This window comes from Staurois parvus, unplaced genomic scaffold (assembly GCF_062004578.1).
Source record: "Staurois parvus isolate SC_StPar_1 unplaced genomic scaffold, SC_StPar_1.0 ptg002757l, whole genome shotgun sequence".
In the NCBI taxonomy this organism is placed as follows: Eukaryota; Metazoa; Chordata; class Amphibia; order Anura; family Ranidae; genus Staurois; species Staurois parvus.
In genome coordinates this window covers 76,910-104,224 of record NW_028320553.1, presented here as the reverse complement: position 1 = coordinate 104,224, position 27,315 = coordinate 76,910, and the positions used below count along the sequence as shown (strand labels likewise).

General features: G+C 53.6%; 1 protein-coding gene across 3 annotated transcripts; it reads right to left on the bottom strand.

Annotated features, from left to right (window-relative positions):
- Window positions 1–672: 672 nt before the first annotated feature.
- LOC149429178 (uncharacterized) lies at window positions 673–23,476 on the bottom strand. Of its 3 annotated transcripts, none has more exons than XM_089666646.1 (4): window positions 22,930–23,476; window positions 10,777–10,900; window positions 3,725–4,858; window positions 673–1,728 (listed from the first exon to the last, which is right to left on the bottom strand). In XM_089666646.1, exons 1-4 carry the CDS (start codon window positions 22,948–22,950, stop codon window positions 860–862), a joined length of 2,148 nt encoding a protein of 715 aa, XP_089522772.1. In that variant the 5' UTR covers window positions 22,951–23,476; the 3' UTR covers window positions 673–859. The 3 variants fall into 3 exon arrangements, with proteins under 3 accessions (XP_089522772.1, XP_089522771.1, XP_089522770.1); XM_089666645.1 differs by lacking the exon at window positions 22,930–23,476 and adding an exon at window positions 12,994–13,833; XM_089666644.1 differs by lacking the exon at window positions 22,930–23,476 and having other exon boundaries at window positions 10,777–11,280.
- Window positions 23,477–27,315: the final 3,839 nt, after the last annotated feature.

The following is a 27,315-nucleotide window of genomic DNA, read 5'->3' as shown; positions in this document are numbered from 1 at the left end:
CTCAGAGTGGGAATCCCCTGCAATGTGATCTCCTGAATTCTGTCCTCAGACTGGGAACCCCCTGCAATGTGATCTCCTGAATTCTGTCCTCAGAGTGGGAATCCCCTGCAATGTGATCTCCTGAATTCTGTCCTCAGACTGGGAATCCCCTGCAATGTGATCTCCTGAATTCTGTCCTCAGAGTGGGAATCCCCTGCAATGTGATCTCCTGAATTCTGTCCTCAGAGTGGGAATCCCCTGCAATGTGATCTCCTGAATTCTGTCCTCAGAGTGGGAATCCCCTGCAATGTGATTTCCTGAATTCTGTCCTCAGAGTGGGAATCCCCTGCAATGTGAATGTCAGACCCTCCATGATGGAGAAGTGGGAGAACCTGCAGAATCGCAGGGGGTTCAAATACTTCTGTTCCTCACTGTACCTTCCATCCTTACAGACTTCAGAATATACAAACCACAGCCCCCCACCTATCACCCCACTACCTCACCCTGGTGTCACAGGTGGTGTCACACCCACACTTTGTTACAGTACCACCCTTTACTCTGCAGGGTGACCACATTGCCCTTTCACCCAGTGGCCACCTTCCCCCATCCATAAGTACATAAATTGTGCCTCGGGGCTGATTTCAGAACCTCTTTGACAACCTTAACAATGAAGACAAAGGAGAACGAATCGGATTGGCTCACACTATTTACACATTTCACTTTCTGTACTTTTTTTTTGAAGATTTCCGTGAAAAGCTGAACATTCATCAAAGCCATGTAGTGCTTACAGACCAATGGTTACGGGATGTATACATATAGTAATGGCGGGTTCTAGGGAATCAGTGGATGGTCCTCGTAGAAGCTGATCTGTTGGCGGCACCTAATCGTACTGGAAGCCACAGGTGGAGGCCAGGAGGTTCTGCAGGAAAGCCGTGGAGAGCTCTAGGTGTTGGTGCATTTTCCGGCAGGAGTCTCCTGTGGAGTCCAGCTTTGTGTCCTCTTCTCTGCTCCTGGCCGGGAGGAACTGTGGAAGTTTGTAGACTTTCTTTGGTGGAGGGGCCACAGGTCTCAGTAATAGTCTGTCCCGAGCGTGAATCTTCTGATGCCGATTGAACTGGAAGAGATATGAGAAAGTCCGTCCACACTCTACACATGAGAAGAGCTTTGTGGACTGCAAAGGTCCATCTGTGGACACAACGTGGTCACTCTGGGAAGTAATGGGATGCGTCTCTTGGTTACCCGACAAATTCTGTTTGGAACTGATGTGTGTCTCACACGTTGGCTGCTTCAATGACTTGTCCTCTTTGTGAATCTTCTCGTGGTTCTTCAGATGTTGGTTGTACAGGAAACTTTTTTTGCAAATGGAACACTGAAATGACTTATCTATAAGAGGGGCTCCCAGGTCGTCTTGCTTTGTCCATTCAGCTGGTGGAGCCGACCCATAACCTTTCCCATCAACCTGCTGACAATCTGCCACTTGAAACTGTCTACACCACTGTGGTGTGTCCACAAGGAGAGTCCCGTGGTCTCCTATCCAGGAATTCTGAGGTATAATTGTATTGTGTGGAATCACCAGGGCCACGGGAAACACGGCCTCTGACTGCTGCTGGTGGGCCTCCATATTTCTATTCAACAGAACATTGGAACAACCAGAATGGACATCCCACAGCTCTGCCTGGATGGTGCTCAGCTCTCCCTTCGAGCGAGCATGGAGATCCTCCATCTGAATGACGGTCAGGAAATCTGTTTCTGCAGAAATGAAGAGAAAATATTAAATGGTACATTTCAGCCGTAGAACAGCAATGGAGGAGTCTGCACCCCCCCCCCCACGAGACATGCAAAAAGGCCAAGATGTGGATCCCATTACAGAGCCTTGACAAAGTCCCACCTCACCCCTTCATCTCGTGGCACAAAGTAAGTGGTTGGTGTTGACACAGTTGACCACCACCTTCTCCTTAATAAACTACACTCCCTCGGCCTCAGAGACTCCGCCCTCTCCTGGTTCTCCTCCTACCTATCACAGCGCTCCTTCAGTGTTACCTATAATGCTACCACCTCCCCCTCACTCCCCTTCTCTGTTGGGGTCCCTCAAGGCTCCGTCCTCGGCCCCCTTCTCTTCTCCATCTACACCTCCTCCCTTGGCCAACTCATACACTCTCACGGCTTCAACTACCACCTCTATGCCGACGACACACAAATCTATCTCTCAACCCCCCACCTCACCCCCTCGGTCTCCGGCCCCCACCTCACCCCCTCGGTCTCCGCCCCCCACCTCATCCCCTCAGTCTCTGCCCGAATCACACACCTACTGAGCGACATATCAGACTGGATGTCGCTCCATTTCCTCAAATTGAACCTTTCCAAAACCAAGCTCCTAGTCTCCCCCCAGCCCCCCCCCACCCTCTCCATCACAACCAACAACGCCACCATCAGTCCCACAAGCCAAAGTCCTGGGTGTCACTCTAGACTGTCATCTGTCCTTCCAACCCCATGTCCAATCGCTGGCAACTTCATGCAGACTCAACCTCCATAACATCTCCAAAATACGTTCCTCACCCCAGACACCACTAAACTACTCGTACACTCCCTTATTATCTCACGTCTGGACTACTGCAACTCCCTCCTCACTGGCCTCCCTCATCACAGACTATCCCCGCTTCAGTCTATCCTGAACTCAGCGGCCAGACTCATTCACCTCACCAACCGCTCTGTATCCGCCACCCCCCTCTGTCATTCCCTCCACTGGCCTCCACTCAGTGTCCTCCACCCCTCTCTGTCAATCCCTCCACCGACCTCCACTCAGTGTCCTCCACCCCCCTCTGTCATTCCCTCCACTGGCCTCCACTCAGTGTCCTCCACCCCCCTCTGTCATTCCCTCCACTGGCCTCCACTCAGTGTCCTCCACCCCCCTCTGCCAATCCCTCCACTGGCCTCCATTCAGTGTCCTCCACCCCCCTCTGTCATTCCCTCCACTGGCCTCCACTCAGTGTCCTCCACCTCCCTCTGTCATTCCCTCCACTGGCCTCCACTCAGTGTCCTCCACCCCCCTCTGTCAATCCCTCCACTGGCTCCCAATTGCCCAACGCATTAAATTCAAACTACTAACACAGACATACAACGCCATTCATAACTCCGCCCCAAACTACCTCACCGACCTGATACCCAAATACCACCCAACCCGTAATATTCGCTCCTCACAAGACCTCCTACTCTCTAGCTTCCTGGTCTCCTCCTCCCATGCCCGACTACAGGACTTCTCCAGGACTTCCCCCATCCTCTGAAACTCACTACCCCAATCCATCACACTATCAGCTACCCTTCTCAACTTTAGGTGCACCCTGAAAACCCATCTCTTCAGGGAAGCCTACCCCACCCTCACCTAACAGCCGATCTCCTCCACTCTTCCTACCACTCCATCCCCCACGGCCACTTCCTCCTGTACCACTATCCCCTCCCTCCTAGATTGTAAGCTCCCAGGATCAGGGCCCTCGAACCCCTCGTGTATTGTATTGTTACTGTCTTGTCTCATGTTCTGTCCCCACTATAATGTACAGCGCTGAGCAAACCTTCTGCCGCCATATAAATCCTGTATAATAATAATAATATGAAAGGCTGGCACTTGACATTGGACAGGTCCGTACATGTGAGGGGCCCGTGTCCAGTCATACAATCATCTCTCTGAAGAATATTCTTTATAATTACACAAAATAAAGTTACAGAGCTGCCAACACTTCACATAACTTACCTGAGGGAGGCGTACCGGTCAGTGCTTGTCCTCCACTTCTGATGGTAAAGACATCTGTAGGATTACACAAGACCAACACAGGACCAGACGTCTCTTCATTAGGATTAGTCGGGTCTTCTGTTTTTATAAAATCTGCATTATTAACCACATGAGACCCACTGAGACTCAGGATGAAGGAGGTCCCATTGTCCGGGCTCAACAAGCCATTTCCTGGGCTCTCCAAGGTCGTGAAATTCTCAGTGTCCAGGCCTACCAAGGTATCTCCTGGGCTCACCAAGGTTGTCAAAGTCTTAGTATTAAGGCCTACCAAGCCATTTCTTGGGTTCTCCGGGGTTGTGGATGCCTCATTATCCAAGCTCAACAAGCCATCTCCTGGGTTCTCCAGGGTTGTGGATGCCTCATTATCCAAGCTCAACAAGCCATCTCCTGGGTTCTCCAGGGTTTTGGATGTCTCAGTGTCCAGGCTTAACAGGCCACCTCCTGGGTTCTCCAGGGTTGTGGATGTCTCAGTGTCCAGGCTCAACAGGCCACCTCCTGGGTTCTCCAGGGTTCTGGATGTCTCAGTGTCCAGGCTTAACAAGCCACCTCCTGGGTTCTCCAGGGTTGTGGATGTCTCAGTGTCCAGGCTCAACAGGCCACCTCCTGGGTTCTCCAGGGTTGTGGATGTCTCAGTGTCCAGGCTCAACAGGCCACCTCCTGGGTTCTCAAGGGTTGTGGATGTCTCAGTGTCCAGGCTCAACAAGCCACCTCCTGGGTTCTCAAGGGTTGTGGATGTCTCAGTGTCCAGGCTCAACAAGCCACCTCCTGGGCTCTCCAACATTTTGAATGTATCATTCCCCTCACTAATGGAGTTATTTGCTGAACGTTCTGGAATAACAACGGAGCCTCTGTCATGGTAAAATAGGGTCTCCCAAGTGAGGGAGGATTGTGAAGGTTGAGAAGAGAAGGGAGCGGCAGTTCTCACTGTACTCTCCTCCTGAATTGCAGACATCTTCGTTATTTGGATAATAAAGTTCTTCCCAGAGATCTCCTCAATGATGGCACTTTCTGGGGTCGACAGGCTCTCTACAGCACTCTTGTGGGCTTCCCAACCATCTCCCATCTCCAGCTCTTCCTTCACCTGATACATGAAGCCTGTCAGGTACAAAGCGAATATTATTCAACGAGCACAACCTACATGGCAGACATCTTTAATGAAACCATTCAGAGGATGAGATCCATCATCAGAGCCGTGAAAGCTTCATAGATCCTTCAAAGAAAACCACTCAGAAGTGTAATCACCCCAATATATTGTCTACCTGAGAAACACAGAGGAGTGATGGCAGAAAAACACGTTGTGCTCCATCAGGTCTGCCCCTTTAAACATTTGGGGGTGTTTTTTAGGGGATTTTTTGTACTTTTTTAGTAAAGCTCTACAGTATGTTTGTCCCAAGGACTACGCCTGCTGGAAATCTGTTCTAAAAGCAAAGGAATTGCAAAATGAAAAGACATTGTGGTCCAGTGTTGGGGAAAGTGAAAAGAATTCCTGGGGTGCATCATTAGAGGGGTCACCGGCAGGAGGAAGGAGGTCCTGATTCCTCTATATAGATCCTATCACTAGAGGGGTCACCGGCGGGAAGAAGGAGGTCCTGATTCCTCTATATAGATCCTATCACTAGAGGGGTCACCGGCGGGAGGAAGGAGGTCCTGATTCCTCTATATAGATCTATCACTAGAGGGGTCACCGGCAGGAGGAAGGAGGTCCTGATTCCTCTATATAGATCTATCACTAGAGGGGTCACCGGCAGGAGGAAGGAGGTCCTGATTCCTCTATATAGATCTACAACTAGAGGGGTCACCGGCAGGAGGAAGGAGGTCCCGATTCCTCTATATAGATCTATCACTAGAGGGGTCACCGGCAGGAGGAAGGAGGTCCTGATTCCTCTATATAGATCCTATCACTAGAGGGGTCACCGGCAGGAGGAAGGAGGTCCTGATTCCTCTATATAGATCTATCACTAGAGGGGTCACCGGCAGGAGGAAAGAGGTCCCGATTCCTCTGTATAGAGCCTATCACTAGAGGGGTCACCGGCAGGAGGAAGGAGGTCCTGATTCCTCTATATAGATCTATCACTAGAGGGGTCACCGGCAGGAGGAAGGAGGTCCTGATTCCTCTATATAGATCCTATCACTAGAGGGGTCCCCGGCAGGAGGAAGGAGGTCCTGATTCCTCTATATAGATCCTATCACTAGAGGGGTCACCGGCAGGACGAAGGAGGTCCTGATTCCTCTATATAGATCTATCACTAGAGGGGTCACCGGCAGGAGGAAGGAGGTCCTGATTCCTCTATATAGATCCTATCACTAGAGGGGTCACCGGCAGGAGGAAGGAGGTCCCGATTCCTCTATATAGATCTTTATATCACTAGAGGGGTCACCGGCAGGAGGAAGGAGGTCCCGATTCCTCTATATAGATCTATCACTAGAGGGGTCACCGGCAGGAGGTCCTGATTCCTCTATATAGATCTTTATATCATTAGAGGGGTCACCGGCAGGAGGAAGGAGGTCCTGATTCCTCTATATAGATCCTATCACTAGAGGGGTCACCGGCAGGAGGAAGGAGGTCCTGATTCCTCTATATAGATCCTATCACTAGAGGGGTCACCGGCAGGAGGAAGGAGGTCCTGATTCCTCTATATAGATCCTATCACTAGAGGGGTCACCGGCAGGAGGAAGGAGGTCCTGATTCCTCTATATAGATCTATCACTAGAGGGGTCACCGGCAGGAGGAAGGAGGTCCTGATTCCTCTATATAGATCTATCACTAGAGGGGTCACCGGCGGGAGGAAGGAGGTCCTGATTCCTCTATATAGATCCTATCACTAGAGGGGTCACCGGCGGGAGGAAGGAGGTCCTGATTCCTCTATATAGATCCTATCACTAGAGGGGTCACCGGCGGGAGGAAGGAGGTCCTGATTCCTCTATATAGATCTATCACTAGAGGGGTCTCCGGCGGGAGGAAGGAGGTCCTGATTCCTCTATATAGATCTTTATATCACTAGAGGGGTCACCGGCAGGAGGAAGGAGGTCCTGATTCCTCTATATAGATCTATCACTAGAGGGGTCACCGGCAGGAGGAAGGAGGTCCTGATTCCTCTATATACAGTGGGGATGGAAAGTTTGGGCACCCCAGCTAAAAATGTGTATTAATGTGCATAAAGAAGCCAAGGAAAGATGGAAAAATCTCCAAAAGGCATCAAATTACAGATTAGACATTCTTATAATATGTCAACAAAAGTTAGATTTTATTTCCATCATTTACACTTTCAAAATAACAGAAAACAAAAAAATGGCGTCTGCAAAAGTTTGGGCCCCCTGCAGAATTTATAGCATGCACCGCCCCCTTTGCCAAGCTGAGACCTGCCAGTGTCATGGATTGTTCTCAATCATCGTCTGGGAAGACCAGGTGATGTCAATCTCAAAGGTTTTAAATGCCCCGACTCATCTGACCTTGCCCCAACAATCAGCACCATGGGTTCTTCTAAGCAGTTGTCTGGAAAACTGAAACTGAAAATAGTTGCCGTTCACAAAGCTGGAGAAGGCTATAAGAAGATAGCAAAGCGTTTTCAGATGTCAATATCCTCTGTTCGGAATGTCATTAAGAAATGGCAGTCATCAGGAACAGTGGAAGTTAAAGCAAGATCTGGAAGACCAAGAAAAATATCAGACAGAACAGCTCGCAGGATTGTGAGAAAAACAATTCCAATCCCACGTTTGACGGCACGATCCCTCCAGAAAGATCTGGCAGACACTGGAGTTGTGGTCACTATTCCACTATAAAGAGATACTTGTACAAATATGGTCTTCATGGAAGAGTCATCAGAAGAAAACCTCTTCTACGTCCTCACCACAAAAATCATCGTTTGAACTTTGCAAATGAACATATAGACAAGCCTGATGCATTTTGGAAACAAGTTCTGTGGACCGATGAGGTTAAAATGGAACTTTTTGGCCGGAATGAGCAAAGGTACGTTTGGGGAAGAAGGGGCACAGAATTGAATGAAAAGAACCTCTGTCCAACTGTGAAGCATGGGGTTGGATCAATCATGCTTTGGGGTTGTGTTGCAGCCAGTGGCACAGGGAACATCTCACCAGTAGAAGGAAAAATGGATTCAATAAAATTTCAGCAAATTTTGGACGGTAACTTGATGCCATCTGTGAAAAAGCTGAAGTTAAAGAGAGGATGGCTTCTACAAATGGATAATGATCCTAAACACACCTGGAAATCCACGGGGGATCACATCAAGAGGCGTAAACTGAAGGTTTTGCCTTCACAATCTCCTGACCTCAACATCATTGAAAATCTATGGAGAGACCTTAAAAGAGCCGTGCGTGACAGACAGCCCAGAAATCTCAAAGAACTGGAAGACTTTTGTAAGGAAGAATGGGCAAAGATACCTCAAACAAGAACTGAAAGACTCTTGGCTGGCTACAAAAAGCGTTTACAAGCCGTGATACTTGCCAAAGGGGGCAGTACAAGATATTAACTCTGCAGGGGGCCCAAACTTTGCAGACGCCATTTTTTTGTTTTCTGTTATTTTGAAAGTGTAAATGATGGAAATAAAATCTAACTTTTGTTGACATATTATAAGAATGTCTAATCTGGAATTTGATGCCTTTTGGAGATTTTTCCATCTTTTCTTGGCTTCTTTATGCACATTAATACACATTTGTAGCTGGGGGGCCCAAACTTTCGATCCCTACTGTAGATCTCATCACTAGAGGGGTCACCGGCAGGAGGAAGGAGGTCCTGATTCCTCTATATAGATCCTGTCACTAGAGGGGTCACCGGCAGGAGGAAGGAGGTCCTGATTCCTCTATATAGATCCTATCACTAGAGGGGTCACCGGCAGGAGGAAGGAGGTCCTGATTCCTCTATATAGATCTTTATATCACTAGAGGGGTCACCGGCAGGAGGAAGGAGGTCCTGATTCCTCTATATAGATCCTATCACTAGAGGGGTCACCGGCAGGAGGAAGGAGGTCCTGATTCCTCTATATAGATCTAACACTAGAGGGTCACCGGCAGGAGGAAGGAGGTCCTGATTCCTCTATATAGATCTTTATATCACTAGAGGGGTCCCCGGCAGGAGGAAGGAGGTCCCGATTCCTCTATATAGATCCTATCACTAGAGGGGTCCCCGGGGGGAGGAAGGAGGTCCTGATTCCTCTATATAGATCCTATCACTAGAGGGGTCACCGGCATGAGGAAGGAGGTCCTGATTCCTCTACATAGATCTTTATATCACTAGAGGGGTCACCGGCAGGAGGAAGGAGGTCCTGATTCCTCTATATAGATCTATATATCACTAGAGGGGTCACAGGTGGGAGGAAGGAGGTCCTGATTCCTCTATATAGATCCTATCACTAGAGGGGTCACCGGCAGGAGGAAGGAGGTCCTGATTCCTCTATATAGATCCTATCACTAGAGGGGTCACCGGCAGGAGGAAGGAGGTCCTGATTCCTCTATATAGATCCTATCACTAGAGGGGTCACCGGCAGGAGGAAGGAGGTCCTGATTCCTCTATATAGATCCTATCACTAGAGGGGTCACCGGCAGGAGGAAGGAGGTCCTGATTCCTCTATATAGATCCTATCACTAGAGGGGTCACCGGCAGGAGGAAGGGGGTCCCGATTCCTCTATATAGATCCTATCACTAGAGGGGTCTCCGGCAGGAGGAAGGAGGTCCCGATTCCTCTATATAGATCCTATCACTAGAGGGGTCACCGGCAGGAGGAAGGAGGTCCCGATTCCTCTATATAGATCTATCACTAGAGGGGTCACCGGCAGGAGGAAGGAGGTCCTGATTCCTCTATATAGATCCTATCACTAGAGGGGTCACCGGCAGGAGGAAGGAGGTCCTGATTCCTCTATATAGATCCTCTCACTAGAGGGGTCCCCGGCAGGAGGAAGGAGGTCCTGATTCCTCTATATAGATCCTATCACTAGAGGGGTCACCGGCAGGAGGAAGGAGGTCCCGATTCCTCTATATAGATCTATCACTAGAGGGGTCACCGGCAGGAGGAAGGAGGTCCCGATTCCTCTATATAGATCCTATCACTAGAGGGGTCACCGGCAGGAGGAAGGAGGTCCTGATTCCTCTATATAGATCTATCAGTAGAGGGGTCACCGGGGGGAGGAAGGAGGTCCTGATTCCTCTATATAGATCCTATCACTAGAGGGGTCACCGGCAGGAGGAAGGAGGTCCTGATTCCTCTATATAGATCCTATCACTAGAGGGGTCACCGGCAGGAGGAAGGAGGTCCCGATTCCTCTATATAGATCTATCACTAGAGGGGTCACCGGCAGGAGGAAGGAGGTCCTGATTCCTCTATATAGATCTATCACTAGAGGGGTCACCGGCAGGAGGAAGGAGGTCCCGATTCCTCTATATAGATCCTATCACTAGAGGGGTCACCGGCAGGAGGAAGGAGGTCCTGATTCCTCTATATAGATCTATCACTAGAGGGGTCTCCGGCGGGAGGAAGGAGGTCCTGATTCCTCTATATAGATCCTATCACTAGAGGGGTCCCCGGGGGGAGGAAGGAGGTCCTGATTCCTCTATATAGATCCTCTCACTAGAGGGGTCACCGGGGGGAGGAAGGAGGTCCTGATTCCTCTATATAGATCCTCTCACTAGAGGGGTCACCGGGGGGAGGAAGGAGGTCCTGATTCCTCTATATAGATCCTATCACTAGAGGGGTCACCGGCAGGAGGAAGGAGGTCCTGATTCCTCTATATAGATCTATATATCACTAGAGGGGTCACCGGCAGGAGGAAGGAGGTCCTGATTCCTCTATATAGATCCTGTCACTAGAGGGGTCACCGGCAGGAGGAAGGAGGTCCTGATTCCTCTATATAGATCCTATCACTAGAGGGGTCCCGGGGGGAGGAAGGAGGTCCTGATTCCTCTATACAGATCATATATCCCTCTCCTGGCTGTATACTTCTGCTGGGTCAGAGGTCACTCAGGTCATTAGACGAGTATTCCTGTGATTGGATGTTCATCTTACCCAGAGAATGGAAGAGCTCCGCTGTGTCCCTCATCACCGTCCTATAGAGCTCCTTCTGCCAGGAGGCCAGACTCCTCCACTCCTCCTGCGAGAACATCAAAGTGTCCTGAAATGTGCGCAGAACCTGCCAGAGAGACGGGAAATGGTGTGTGATGTCATACCGTCCATGATGAGAATGGCGTGTGATGTCATACCGTCCATGGTGAGAATGGTGTGTGATGTCATACCGTCCATGGTGAGAATGGTGTGTGATGTCATACCGTCCATGGTGAGAATGGCGTGTGATGTCATACCGTCCATGGTGAGAATGGCGTGTGATGTCATACCGTCCATGGTGAGAATGGTGTGTGATGTCATACCGTCCATGGTGAGAATGGTGTGTGATGTCATACCGTCCATGGTGAGAATGGTGGTATGACATCACACATGGTAGTCTCCCGATGTCATGGACGGGAGGCCCCGTACGGTCGCGATGTCATGGAGTACCATTGTTGGGAGGCCCCGTACGGTCGCGATGTCATGGAGTACCAGCATTTGGAGGACCCGTACGGTCGCGATGTCATGGAGTACCAGCATTTGGAGGCCCCGTACGGTCGCGATGTCATGGAGTACCATCGTTGGGAGGACCCGTACGGTCGCGATGTCATGGAGTACCAGCATTTGGAGGACCCGTACGGTCGCGATGTCATGGAGTACCAGCATTTGGAGGACCCGTACGGTCGCGATGTCATGGAGTACCAGCATTGGGGGGCCCCGTATGGTCGCGATGTCATGGAGTACCATCGTTGGGAGGACCCGTATGGTCGCGATGTCATGGAGTACCAGCATTGGGAGGCCCCGTACGGTTGCAATGTCATGGAGTACCATCGTTGGGAGGACCCGTACGGTCGTGATGTCATGGAGTACCATCGTTGGGAGGACCCGTACGGTCGCGATGTCATGGAGTACCATCGTTGGGAGGACCCGTACGGTCGCAATGTTATGGAGTACCAGCATTTGGAGGACCCGTATGGTCACGATGTCATGGAGTACCAGCATTGGGGGGCCCCGTATGGTCGTGATGTCATGGAGTACCAGCATTGGGAGGCCCCGTATGGTCGCGATGTCATGGAGTACCAGCGTTGGGAGGCCCCGTATGGTCGCGATGTCATGGAGTACCATCGTTGGGAGGCCCCGTACGGTCGCGATGTCATGGAGTACCATCGTTGGGAGGCCCCGTACGGTCGCGATGTTATGGAGTACCATCGTTGGGAGGCCCCGTATGGTCGCGATGTCATGGAGTACCATCGTTGGGAGGCCCCGTATGGTCGCGATGTCATGGAGTACCATCGTTGGGAGGCCCCGTACGGTCGCGATGTCATGGAGTACCATCGTTGGGAGGCCCCGTACGGTCGCGATGTCATGGAGTACCATCGTTGGGAGGCCCCGTACGGTCGCGATGTCATGGAGTACCATCGTTGGGAGGCCCCGTACGGTCGCGATGTCATGGAGTACCATCGTTGGGAGGTCCCGTATGGTCGCGATGTCATGGAGTACCAGCATTTGGAGGCCCCGTATGGTCGCGATGTCATGGAGTACCATCGTTGGGAGGCCCCGTATGGTCGCAATGTCATGGAGTACCATCGTTGGGAGGCCCCGTATGGTCGCGATGTCATGGAGTACCATCGTTGGGAGGCCCCGTACGGTCGCGATGTCATGGAGTACCAGCATTGGGAGGCCCCGTACGGTCACGATGTCATGGAGTACCATCGTTGGGAGGCCCCGTACGGTCACGATGTCATGGAGTACCATCGTTGGGAGGCCCCGTATGGTCGCGATGTCATGGAGTACCATCGTTGGGAGGCCCCGTATGGTCGCGATGTCATGGAGTTCCATCGTTGGGAGGCCCCGTACGGTCGCGATGTCATGGAGTACCATCGTTGGGAGGCCCCGTATGGTCGCGATGTCATGGAGTACCATCGTTGGGAGGCCCCGTACGGTCGCGATGTCATGGAGTACCAGCATTTGGAGGCCCCGTATGGTCGCGATGTCATGGAGTACCATCGTTGGGAGGCCCCGTACGGTCGCGATGTCATGGAGTACCATCGTTGGGAGGCCCCGTACGGTCGCGATGTCATGGAGTACCAGCATTGGGGGGCCCCGTACGGTCACGATGTCATGGAGTACCATCGTTGGGAGGCCCCGTACGGTCGCGATGAGGAGGAAGCCTCTACTTACCGGAACACAGCTCTCCCCATCACTTTCCACCAGAAACTTTTCGCTCATGATTGCCGACCATGAGACAAGCCCGGCCCCTTTGTGGTGGTTGCTGGGATACCAGTCCATCTCTCAGTTGCCAAGAGACCAGCCAGTTGCTAGGAGACACAAGGTCTCCCAACCTCACTGCCAGTATATTTGCCATCTTGTGGTTGCCAGGATACCACATACACTGACTGATCGCAGCGGGGCCCCCAAGGACTACGCAGCTACAACCAATATATATGTGAATGCAGAGTGTATAGGACGGGCCCCGGCTCTGGCCCCAGCCCGGGCCCCTGTAATATATACTGTATATAGTCCTGGGAGGACCTCGTTCTTTGTAGCATATTGGCAATGTATGGCACCACAACCTGCACCACGTCCCCATACCCTGCGGTGTAGGGGCCCCCAAACTCCAGGCGTCCCCCACTGGTCAATGGCTGACAACCTACAACTCAGCCGATTGGACACAGCATGAACTTCAGGAGCCATGCACCAATGATTCTCCCCCATCCTAAAGTGTCAGCCAATCATAAAGCTTCATAAGGAAGGCGTTTCCCCCGGAGGAGGTGGTATTGGGTCCCCTGGAGGAGGTGGTATTGGGTCCCCCCGGAGGAGGTGGTATTGGGTCCCCCTGGAGGTGGTATTGGGTCCCCCCGGAGGAGGTGGTATTGTGTCCCCCGGAGGAGGTGGTATTGAGGCCCCCCGAAGGAGGTGGTATTGTGTCCCCCCGGAGGAGGTGGTATTGGGTCCCCCCGGAGGAGGTGGTATTGGGTCCCCCTGAAGGTGGTATTGGGTCTTCCCGGAGGAGGTGGTATTGGGTCCCCTGGAGGAGGTGGTATTGGTTCCCCCTGAAGGTGGTATTGTGTCCCCCGGAGGAGGTGGTATTGGTTCCCCCTGGAGGTGGTATTGGGTCCCCCCGGAGGAGGTGGTATTGGGTCCCCCGGAGGAGGTGGTATTGGGTCCCCCCGGAGGAGGTGGTATTGGGACCCCCTGGAGGAGGTGGTATTGAGTATTGAGGCCCCCCGGAGGAGGTGGTATTGGGTCCCCCTGGAGGAGGGGTCCTCTCTCTGTACACTGCGGTCCTCCCTCTGTACACTGCGGTCCTCTCTCCGTACACTGCGGTCCTCCCTCCGTACACTGCGGTCCTCCCTCCGTACACTGCGGTCCTCCCTCCGTACACTGCGGTCCTCCCTCCGTACACTGCGGTCCTCTCTCCGTACACTGCGGTCCTCCTCTGTACACAATACACTGCGGTCCTCTCTCTCCGTACACTGCGGTCCTCCCTCTGTACACTGCGGTCCTCCTCTGTACACTGTACACTGCGGTCCGTCCTCTGTACACTGCGGTCCTCTCTCTCTGTACACTGCGGTCCTCTCTCTCTGTACACTGCGGTCCTCTCTCTCTGTACACTGCGGTCCTCTCTCTCTGTACACTGCGGTCCTCTCTCTCTGTACACTGCGGTCCTCTCTCCGTACACTGCGGTCCTCTCTCCGTACACTGCGGTCCTCCCTCCGTACACTGCGGTCCTCCTTCCGTACACTGCGGTCCTCTCTCTGTACACTGCGGTCCTCCCTCTGTACACTGCGGTCCTCCTTCTGTACACTGCGGTCCTCCCTCTGTACACTGCGGTCCTCTCTCTGTACACTGCGGTCCTCCTTCTGTACACTGCGGTCCTCTCTCTGTACACTGCGGTCCTCCCTCTGTACACTGCGGTCCTCCTCTGTACACTGCGGTCCTCTCTCTGTACACTGCGGTCCTCTCTCTGTACACTGCGGTCCTCTCTCTGTACACTGCGGTCCTCTCTCTGTACACTGCGGTCCTCTCTCTGTACACTGCGGTCCTCCTTCTGTACACTGCAGTCCTCTCTCTGTACACTGCGGTCCTCTCTCTGTACACTGCGGTCCTCTCTCTGTACACTGCGGTCCTCCTCTGTACACTGCGGTCCTCCTTCTGTACACTGCGGTCCTCTCTCTGTACACTGCGGTCCTCCTTCTGTACACTGCGGTCCTCTCTCTGTACACTGCGGTCCTCTCTCTGTACACTGCGGTCCTCTCTCTGTACACTGCGGTCCTCTCTCTGTATATTGGAGTCTCCAGGTTGGAGCACATATAGTGGGGGATAGATTGGGGGCAGCTATGCCTGGAGGGACACTCCTCCTGGAAGGCGCAGGAACGCATTGGATGCCCGGCAGGAGCACAATGGCGGCTGGAGCCATCCAATGCGTCTCCACGTACTAATCAGCTGACAAGTGGCAACCACCCCGACCTATCACAGGCCTTTACAGTGCGCCACACATGGGAGGGGCTTAGCGCATTATTTCCCGCAACACTTACCAGCCAGCAATTGTCCCGTCTGACAGTTCAAACACATTGTGCTCCTGCCGGGCGTCCCAGGAGACCCTGTGCATTCCAGGAGGAGTGTCCCTCCAGGCATAGCTGCCCCCAATCTATCCCTCCCCACTATATGTGCTCCAACCTGGAGACTCCCATATACAGAGAGAGGACCGCAGTGTACAGAGAGAGGACCGCAGTGTACAGAGAGAGGACCGCAGTATATAGAGAGAGGACCGCAGTGTACAGAGAGAGGACCGCAGTGTACAGAGAGAGGACCGCAGTGTACAGAGAGAGGACCGCAGTGTACAGAGAGAGGACCGCAGTGTACAGAGGGAGGACCGCAGTGTACAGAGAGAGGACCGCAGTGTACAGAGAGAGGACCGCAGTGTACAAAGGAAGGACCGCAGTGTACAGAGAGAGGACCGCAGTGTACAGAGAGAGGACCGCAGTGTACAGAGAGAGGACCGCAGTGTACAGAGAGAGGACCGCAGTGTACAAAGGAAGGACCGCAGTGTACAAAGGAAGGACCGCAGTGTACAGAGAGAGGACCGCAGTGTACAGAGAGAGGACCGCAGTGTACAGAGAGAGGACCGCAGTGTACAGAGAGAGGACCGCAGTGTACAGAGAGGGGACCGCAGTGTACAGAGAGAGGACCGCAGTGTACAAAGGAAGGACCGCAGTGTACACAGAGAGGACCGCAGTGTACAGAGGGAGGACCGCAGTGTACAGAGGGAGGACCGCAGTGTACAGAGAGAGGACCGCAGTGTACAGAGGGAGGACCGCAGTGTACAGAGAGAGAGGACCGCAGTGTACAGAGAGAGGACCGCAGTGTACAGAGAGAGGACCGCAGTGTACAGAGAGAGGACCGCAGTGTACGGAGAGAGGACCGCAGTGTACGGAGAGAGGACCGCAGTGTACAGAGAGAGGACTGCAGTGTACAAAGGAAGGACCGCAGTGTACAGAGAGAGGACCGCAGTGTACAGAGGGAGGACCGCAGTGTACAGAGAGAGGACCGCAGTGTACAGAGAGAGGACCGCAGTGTACAGAGAGAGGACCGCAGTGTACAGAGAGAGGACTGCAGTGTACAAAGGAAGGACCGCAGTGTACAGAGAGAGGACCGCAGTGTACAGAGGGAGGACCGCAGTGTACAGAGAGAGGACCGCAGTGTACAGAGGGAGGACCGCAGTGTACAGAGGAGGACCGCAGTGTACAGAGAGAGGACCGCAGTGTACAGAGAGAGGACCGCAGTGTACAGAGAGAGGACCGCAGTGTACAAAGGAAGGACCGCAGTGTACAGAGGGAGGACCGCAGTGTACAGAGAGAGGACCGCAGTGTACAAAGGAAGGACCGCAGTGTACAGAGAGAGGACCGCAGTATACAAAGGAAGGACCGCAGTGTACAGAGAGAGGACCGCAGTATACAAAGGAAGGACCGCAGTGTACAGAAAGAGGACCGCAGTGTACAGAGAGAGGACCGCAGTGTACAGAGAGAGGACCGCAGTATACAAAGGAAGGACCGCAGTGTACAGAAAGAGGACCGCAGTGTACAGAGAGAGGACCGCAGTGTACAGAGAGAGGACCGCAGTGTACAGAGAGAGGACCGCAGTATACAAAGGAAGGACCGCAGTGTACAGAGAGAGGACCGCAGTGTACAGAGAAAGGACCGCAGTGTACAGAGAGAGGACCGCAGTGTACAGAGATAGGACCGCAGTATACAGAGATAGGACCGCAGTATACAGAGAGAGGACCGCAGTGTACAGAGAGAGGACCGCAGTGTACAGAGAGAGGACCGCAGTGTACAGAGAGAGGACCGCAGTATACAAAGGAAGGACCTCAGTGTACAGAGAGAGGACCTCAGTGTACAGAGAGAGGACCGCAGTGTACAGAGAGAGGACCGCAGTGTACAGAGAGAGGACCGCAGTACACAGAGGAAGGTCCGCAGTATACAGAGAGAGGACCGCAGTGTACAGAGAGAGGACCGCAGTGTACAGAGAGAGGACCGCAATATACAAAGGAAGGACCGCAGTGTACAGAGAGAGGACTGCAGTATACAGAGAGAGGACCGCAGTGTACAGAGAGAGGACTGCAGTATACAAAGGAAGGACCGCAGTGTACAGAGAGAGGACCGCAGTGTACAGAGAGAGGACCGCAGTGTTCAGAGAGAGGACCGCAGTGTACAGAGGGAGGACCGCAGTGTACAGAGAGAGGACCGCAGTATACAGAGATAGGACCGCAGTGTACAGAGAGAGGACCGCAGTGTACAGAGAGAGGACCGCAGTGTACAGAGAGAGGACCGCAGTGTACAGAGAGAGGACCGCAGTATACAAAGGAAGGACCGCAGTGTTCAGAGAGAGGACCGCAGTGTACAGAGAGAGGACCGCAGTATATAAAGGAAGGACCGCAGTGTAGAGAGAGAGGACAGCAGTATACAGAGAGAGGACCGCAGTATACAAAGGAAGGACCGCAGTGTACAGAGAGAGGACCGCAGTGTACAGAGAGAGGACCGAAGTATACAGAGAGAGGACCGCAGTATACAGAGAGAGGACCGCAGTGTTCAGAGAGAGGACCGCAGTGTACAGAGGAAGGACCGCAGTGTACAGAGAGAGGACCGCAGTATACAGAGAGAGGACCGCAGTGTACAGAGAGAGGACCGCAGTGTACAGAGAGAGGACCGCAGTGTACAGAGAGAGGACCGCAGTGTACAGAGAGAGGACCGCAGTGTACAGAGAGAGGACCGCAGTGTACAGAGAGAGGACCGCAGTGTACAGAGAGAGGACCGCAGTGTACAGAGAGAGGACCTCAATGTACAGAGAGAGGACCGCAGTGTACAGAGAGAGAACCGCAGTGTACAGAGAGAGGACCGCAGTGTACAGAGGAGCCTCGGCGGGGTGCTGCAGCTTCCATATAGATCCCTCTGTCTGTAATTGGGACATAAATGTACAGATGTGAGTAGCTGAGAGGAGACCAATATGTAATCCTAAATGTAGTTCAGTCCTTGTCATCGGGGAGAGGGGGTGTGGCCTGTGGCAGTGTGTGGTCGTGGATTTGGTTCAGTCCTTGTCATTGGGGAGAGGAGGTGTGGCCTGTGGCACTGTGTGGTCGTGGATTTGGTTCAGTCCTTGTCATCGGGGAGAGGGGGTGTGGCCTGTGGCAGTGTGTGGTCGTGGATTTGGTTCAGTCCTTGTCATTGGGGAGAGGAGGTGTGGCCTGTGGCACTGTGTGGTCGTGGATTTGGTTCAGTCCTTGTCATTGGGGAGAGGGGGTGTGGCCTGTGGCAGTGTGTGGTCATGGATTTGGTTCAGTCCTTGTCATTGGGGAGAGGGGGTGTGGCCTGTGGCACTGTGTGGTCGTGGATTTGGTTCAGTCCTTGTCATTGGGGAGAGGAGGGGTTCAGAGACAGATGGTCACCAATTAGCATCAGCAGGGACAGAGCTTCCTCTGGAAGTGACAGCTGGGTGCTAATAAGATGTTGTCACCTATATGTACTCAGGCTCGGCCATCTTCCTGAAGCTGAAAAGGGGAACGCAGACGTTTCATGACACCAGGGGGGCCCCGATCTGTCTGGGGAGCTCTAAAAGAATATCCACAGATTAAAGGAAAGGTTTCATCCCTCATAAAAGCTAAAATATTGGTTGCAGAGAGATGAGAATACTCCCCTCTGATGGGGCACTCTGTGCGTCACACCGACATATAAAAACCATATTTGTGGCTTAGGTAGAAGGCCAGGAAAATGCAGGGAATGGTTGGGTGGTGCTGGATGGTGACAGCTGAACAGTGATTGGTAATGTCGTGATCGGACAGATGCGCTGGTGTCAGAAATCCAATCCCCGACTTGGTGGTTCAAACTGGTCTTGGTCCGATTGACTTTGGGCATTTCAGCAGGAACTGGAAGCATTTCCATCTCTCTGCAACTAATATTTTAGCTTTTGTGAGAGATGAAACATACTCCTTTGATGGATGGATATACATTAGAGCTCCCCAGACAGATCGGGGCCCCCCTGGTGTCATGAAGCCGAAATGTCTGGAGCCACTTCCTCTACACTGGTTCCCCCAGAAGGTGACAAAACCTTATTAGCACTCAGGTGTCACATCCAGGAAGCCGAGCTTTTCAGAGGATAATTGATGCCTCTGTGTCTGAGTCCCTCTGACTGAATACATCCCTAATGACAATGGAATGTCCCTCCAGTTACCATTACATATTGCTGCTGATCACATCTTATCTACTCAAATCTGTACATGTATGTCACATGTATGTTACACTGATGCCCGGGGGAGCCCTGCAGACTCTGACACTCTACACACTATACAGAGGGGGGTACCCCAGGAGCCGACACTCTACACTATACAGAGGGGTACCCCAGGAGCCGACACTCTACACACACTATACAGAGGGGGTACCCCAGGAGCCGACACTCTACACACACTATACAGAGGGGTACCCCAGGAGCAGACACTCTACACACACTATACAGAGGGGGTACCCCAGGAGCAGACACTACACACACTATACAGAGGGGTACCCCAGGAGCCGACACTCTACACACACTATACAGAGGAGGGTACCCCAGGAGCCGACACTACACACACTATACAGAGGGGTACCCCAGGAGCAGACACTACACACACTATACAGAGGGGGTACCTCAGGAGTCGACACTCTACACACACTATACAGAGGGGGGTACCCCAGGAGCCGACACTCTACACACACTATACAGAGGGGTACCCCAGGAGCAGACACTACACACACTATACAGAGGGGTACCCCAGGAGCCGACACTACACACACTATACAGAGGGGTACCCCAGGAGCCGACACTCTACACACACTATACAGAGGGGGTACCCCAGGAGCCGACACTACACACACTATACAGAGGGGTACCCCAGGAGCCGACACTCTACACACACTATACAGAGGGGTACCCCAGGAGCAGACACTACACACACTATACAGAGGGGTACCCCAGGAGCAGACACTACACACACTATACAGAGGGGGGTACCCCAGGAGCAGACACTACACACGCTATACAGAGGGGGTACCCCAGGAGCAGACACTACACACGCTATACAGAGGGGGTACCCCAGGAGCCGACACTACACACACTATACAGAGGGGTACCCCAGGAGCCGACACTCTACACACACTATACAGAGGGGGTACCCCAGGAGCCGACACTCTACACACACTATACAGAGGGGGTACCCCAGGAGCCGACACTACACACACTATACAGAGGGGGGTACCCCAGGAGCAGACACTACCCACACACTATACAGAGGGGGTACCCCAGGAGCTGACACTACCCACACACTATACAGAGGGGGTACCCCAGGAGCTGACACTACCCACACACTATACAGAGGGGGGTACCCCAGGAGCTGACACTCTACACACACTATACAGAGGGGGGTACCCCAGGAGCCGACACTATACACACTATACAGGGGGGGTACCCCAGGAGCCGACACTCTACACACACTATACAGAGGGGGTACCCCAGGAGCCGACACTACACACACTATACAGAGGGGGGTACCCCAGGAGCCGACACTACACACACTATACAGAGGGGTACCCCAGGAGCTGACACTCTACACACACTATACAGAGGGGGTACCCCAGGAGCCGACACTACACACACTATACAGAGGGATACCCCAGGAGCCGACACTCTACACACACTATACAGAGGGGGGTACCCCAGGAGCCGACACTACACACACTATACAGAGGGGGTACCCCAGGAGCCGACACTACACACACTATACAGAGGGGGTACCCCAGGAGCCGACACTACACACACTATACAGAGGGGGGTACCCCAGGAGCAGACACTACACACACTATACAGAGGGGTACCCCAGGAGCCGACACTACACACACTATACAGAGGGGTACCCCAGGAGCCGACACTCTACACACACTATACAGAGGGGGGTACCCCAGGAGCCGACACTCTACACACACTATACAGGAGGGGGTACCCCAGGAGCCGACACTACACACACTATACAGAGGGGTACCCCAGGAGCAGACACTACCCACACACTATACAGAGGGGGTACCCCAGGAGCTGACACTACCCACACACTATACAGAGGGGGGTACCCCAGGAGCTGACACTACACACTATACAGGGAAGGTACCCCAGGAGCCGACACTACACACACTATACAGAGGGGGTACCCCAGGAGCCGACACTCTACACACACTATACAGAGGGGGTACCCCAGGAGCCGACACTCTACACACACTATACAGAGGGGGTACCCCAGGAGCCGACACTACACACACTATACAGAGGGGGTACCCCAGGAGCCGACACTACACACACTATACAGGGGGGGTACCCCAGGAGCCGACACTATACACACACTATACAGAGGGGTACCCCAGGAGCCGATACTACACACTATACAGAGGGGTACCCCAGGAGCCGACACTCTACACACACTATACAGAGGGGTACCCCAGGAGCCGACACTACACACTATACAGAGGGGTACCCCAGGAGCCGACACTCTACACACACTATACAGAGGGGGTACCCCAGGAGCTGACACTATACACACTATACAGAGGGGGTACCCCAGGAGCTGACACTACACACACTATACAGAGGGGTACCCCAGGAGCCGACACTACACACACTATACAGAGGGGTACCCCAGGAGCCGACACTCTACACACACTATACAGAGGGGTACCCCAGGAACCGACACTATACACACTAAACAGAGGGGTACCCCAGGAGCCGACACTCTACACACACTATACAGAGGGGGTACCCCAGGAGCAGACACTACACACACTATACAGAGGGGGGTACCCCAGGAGCAGACACTACACACACTATACAGAGGGGGGTACCCCAGGAGCTGACACTCTACACACACTATACAGAGGGGGTACCCCAGGAGCCGACACTACACACACTATACAGAGGGGGTACCCCAGGAGCCGACACTACACACACTATACAGAGGGGGTACCCCAGGAGCCGACACTACACACACTATACAGAGGGGGTACCCCAGGAGCCGACACTACACACACTATACAGAGGGGGGTACCCCAGGAGCAGACACTCTACACACACTATACAGGGGGGGTACCCCAGGAGCCGACACTACACACACTATACAGAGGAGGTACCCCAGGAGCCGACACTACACACACTATACAGAGGGGGTACCCTAGGAGCCGACACTACACACACTATACAGAGGGGGTACCCCAGGAGCCGACACTACACACACTATACAGAGGGGGTACCCCAGGAGCTGACACTCTACACACACTATACAGAGGGGTACCCCAGGAGCTGACACTATACAGAGGGGTACCCCAGGAGCCGACACTACACACACTATACAGAGGGGTACCCCAGGAGCTGACACTATACAGAGGGGTACCCCAGGAGCCGACACTACACACACTATACAGAGGGGTACCCCAGGAGCTGACACTATACAGAGGGGTACCCCAGGAGCCGACACTACACACACTATACAGAGGGGTACCCCAGGAGCTGACACTATACAGGGGGAGTACCCCAGGAGCCGACACTCACCTGTAGGCTGGGCCCTGCCATCTCTCTCTATATACAGATCACACACTGGATGGTGTTAACGAAGAGTTCTCGCTCATCATTCCTCCCTGCTGCCTGTAAGGGGCGGAGCTCCAATGACTGAGAAAGGTTCCTCCAATCAGAGGCCACCATCCAGCATAACTGATTAGCCATGAGAACGAGGATGATACTCTGTATGGAGCTGCCATTCTCCTCCAGAGGTGTCAAGGCCTCCTGTGGGCAGTTGATGATGGGGCCTCCTGTGGGCGGTTGATGATGGGGCCTCCTGTGGGCGGTTGATGATGCGGCCTCCTGTGGGCAGTTGATGATGGGGCCTCCTGTGGGCGGTTGATGATGAGTCCTCCTGAGGATGGTTGATGACGGGGCCTCCTGTGGGCGGTTGATGATGGGGCCTCCTGTGGGCGGTTGATGATGGGGCCTCCTGTGGGTGGTTCTGAGGTCATTAACAAAAGGAAGAGTCAACACCAAGATCCCAATGGTCTTCATAGCTGACTATATGGGGCCATCTTCTAATTAAAAGTATAGGAGAGATCATTCTCCCTACAGATCCCCCATGGAATGGTTTTAGAGGTTCCCGGGACCTGGGAATGGTTGTTGGGGTTCCCGGGGCCTGGAAATGGTTGTAGGGGTTCCCAGGACCTGGGAATGGTTGTAGGGGTTCCCGGGTCCTGGGAATGGTTGTAGGAGTTCCCGGGGCCTGGAAATGGTTGTAGGGGTTCCCAGGACCTAGAATGGTTGTAGGGGTTCCCGGGACCTGAGAATGGTTTTAGAGGTTCCCGGGACCTGGGAATGGTTGCAGGGGTTCCTGGGTCCTGGGAATGGTTGTAGGGGTTCCCGGGGCCTGGAAATGGTTGTAGGGGTTCTAAGGACCTAAGAATGGGTGTAGGGATTCCCGTGACCTGGAAATGGTTGTAGGGGTTACCGGGACCTGAGAATGGTTTTAGAGGTTCCCGGGACCTGGGAATGGTTGCAGGGGTTCCTGGGTCCTGGGAATGGTTGTAGGGGTTCCCGGGGCCTGGAAATGGTTGTAGGGGTTACCGGGATCTGGGAACGGTTGTAGGGGTTCCCGGGACCTGGAAATGGTTGTAGGGGTTCTAAGGACCTAAGAATGGGTGTAGGGATTCCCGTGACCTGGAAATGGTTGTTGGGGTTCCCGGGACCTGGGAATGGTTGTAGGGGTTCCCGGGACCTGGGAATGGTTGTAGGGGTTCCCGGGATCTGGGAATGGTTGTAGGGGTTCTAAGGACCTAAGAATGGGTGTAGGGATTCCCGTGACCTGGAAATGGTTGTAGGGGTTCCCGGGACCTGGAAATGGTTGTAGGGGTTCTAAGGACCTAAGAATGGGTGTAGGGATTCCCGTGACCTGGAAATGGTTGTAGGGGTTACCGGGAACTGAGAATGGTTTTAGAGGTTCCCGGGACCTGGGAATGGTTGCAGGGGTTCCTGGGTCCTGGGAATGGTTGTAGGGGTTCCCGGGGCCTGGAAATCGTTGTAGGGGTTACCGGGATCTGGGAACGGTTGTAGGGGTTCCCGGGACCTGGAAATGGTTGTAGGGGTTCTAAGGACCTAAGAATGGGTGTAGGGATTCCCGTGACCTGGAAATGGTTGTTGGGGTTCCCGGGACCTGGGAATGGTTGTAGGGGTTCCCGGGACCTGGGAATGGTTGTAGGGGTTCCCGGGATCTGGGAATGGTTGTAGGGGTTCTAAGGACCTAAGAATGGGTGTAGGGATTCCCGTGACCTGGAAATGGTTGTAGGGGTTCCCGGGACCTGGTAATGGTTGTAGGGGTTCCCGGGACCTGGGAATGGTTGTTGGGGTTCCCGGGACCTGGGAATGATTGTAGGGGTTCCCGGGACCTGGAAATGGTTGTAGGGATTCCCGGGACCTGGGAATGGTTGTTGGGGTTCCCGGGACCTGGAAATGGTTGTAGAGGTTCCCGGGACCTGGGAATGGTTGTTGGGGTTCCCGAGACCTGGGAATGGTTGTAGGGGTTCCCGGGACCTGGGAATGGTTGTTGGGGTTCCCGGGACCTGGGAATGGTTGTAGGGGTTCCCGGGACCTGGGAATGGTTGTTGGGGTTCCCGGGACCTGGGAATGGTTGTTGGGGTTCCCGGGACCTGGGAATGGTTGTTGGGGTTCCCGGGACCTGGGAATGGTTGCAGGGATTCCTCTGGGGTCTGAAGGTTGGGAACCTCCAATATCTGGATCTGTCCTTCTCTTGGTGGTGACTCTATGGGGTTAATCTGCAATGTTCTGTTGCTAGGTAACAAGCTGCTCTCGCACGTTACCATGGCGGCACCTCGGCATTCCTGACCATCATCCTCTGAAGTCTTCCTTGTGTAGTGGTGGGCGGGGTCTCTGGAGATACGGGGAGGGGGGGCAATGACACTCTAAAGGGCATGAATGGTGTCTCCCTTCATTGTGGCTGGAGACGGTGGGAGTCGGTGACACCATCATACCTATCAGGAGGTCAGGAACCATCCATGGCAGGAGACTCCACACCAACCTCAAGGTTCTATCTCACAAATGTTTGGATGGAAGTGTATTCCGCTTCTTTGTTCTCTCCCTGTTCCCCCCCCCCCCATCAACATGACAATGACATCACTACTATAAAACTTACCTTATCTTAGTCCCTGTGATGTCATCACTGGGTCTCTGTGCTTCTCTATGCATTACAGGCAGATCATAGCTGGTGGGCGGCATACATAGCTTCCCTCAGCCCTGATGTAAGCAGTGGGAGGAGTTATGAAAATAACACAATGCCTTGATGGGTGGGTGTCACTCTGGAGGAGTGGGCGGTCCTAGGCAGGCTGTATTTGCACAGGTAACACCCACAGGTGATGCTGAACCTACATGTTGGAAAAAACTGGAATCCGATGAATGAAAAGGGGCGGGGTAAGGGACAGTCAGGCTGGGGAGGGAAGTACTAGATGATGCTGGACATCCTCCAGCCAGGAAATGAGGCGGAGCTCTATCTGACTGGCTGCAGCTTCTAATGCACATTGTGAGGAGCTCCCAGTGTGCAGTGACATCAGAGGAACCATTCCAGTCCAGGGGAGGAGCCAATACACCTGTGCAAGACTGGAGGGGAGGAGCCGGTACACCTGTGCAATACTGAAGGAGAGGAGCCAATACACCTGTGCAAGACTGAAGGGGAGGAGCCAACATCTGTGCAAGACTGGAGGGGAGGAGCCAATACACCTGTGCAATACTGAAGGAGAGGAGCCAATACACCTGTGCAAGACTGAAGGGGAGGAGCCAACATCTGTGCAAGACTGGAGGGGAGGAGCCAATACACCTGTGCAAGAATGAAGGGGAGGAGCCAATACACCTGTGCAAGACTGAAGGGAAGGAGCCAACATCTGTGCAAGACTGGAGGGGAGGAGCCAATACACCTGTGCAAGACTGAAGGGGAGGAGCCAACATCTGTGCAAGACTGAAGGGGAGGAGCCAACACACCTGTGCAAGACTGAAGGGGAGGAGCCAACACCTGTGCAAGACTGGAGGGGAGGAGCTGCTACACCTGTGCAAGACTGAAGGGGAGGAGCCGGTACACCTGTGCAAGACTGAAGGGGAGGAGCCAGTACACCTGTGCAAGACTGAAGGGGAGGAGCCGGTACACCTGTGCAAGACTAAAGGGGAGGAGCCGGTACACCTGTGCGAGACTGAAGGGAGGAGCCGCTACACCTGTGCAAGACTGAAGGGGAGGAGCCGGTACACCTGTGCGAGACTGAAGGGGAGGAGCCGGTACACCTGTGCAAGACTGAAGGGGAGGAGCCGCTACACCTGTGCAAGACTGGAGGGGAGGAGCCGGTACACCTGTGCCAGACTGAAGGGGAGGAGCCGGTACACCTGTGCAAGACTGGAGGGGAGGAGCTGCTACACCTGTGCAAGACTGAAGGGGAGGAGCCGGTACACCTGTGCAAGACTGGAGGGGAGGGGTCTACATCCTCCATCATCCTGTAGAGGGGCGGGATCAGGGGAGGGGTCTATGTCCTCCATCTCCATCCTATAGAGGGGTGAGACCAGGGGAGGGCTTTACTTATAGAGGAGTGGCGGGATCGGAGGAGGGGTCTACCTATAGAGGAGGGGCATGGGAGGGGTCTACCTAGAGAGGAGAGGCGGGATCGGGGTAGGTCTACCTAGAGAGGAGGGGCAGGATCAGGGGAGGGGTCTACCTATAGAGGAGGGGCGGGATCGGGGGAGGGATCTACCTATGGAAGGATGGGATCGGGAGAGGGGTCTACCTATGGAAGGATGGGATCGGGAGAGGGGTCTACCTATGGAAGGATGGGATCGGGAGAGGGGTCTGCCTATGGAAGGATGGGATCGGGAGAGGGGTCTGCCTATGGAAGGATGGGATCGGGA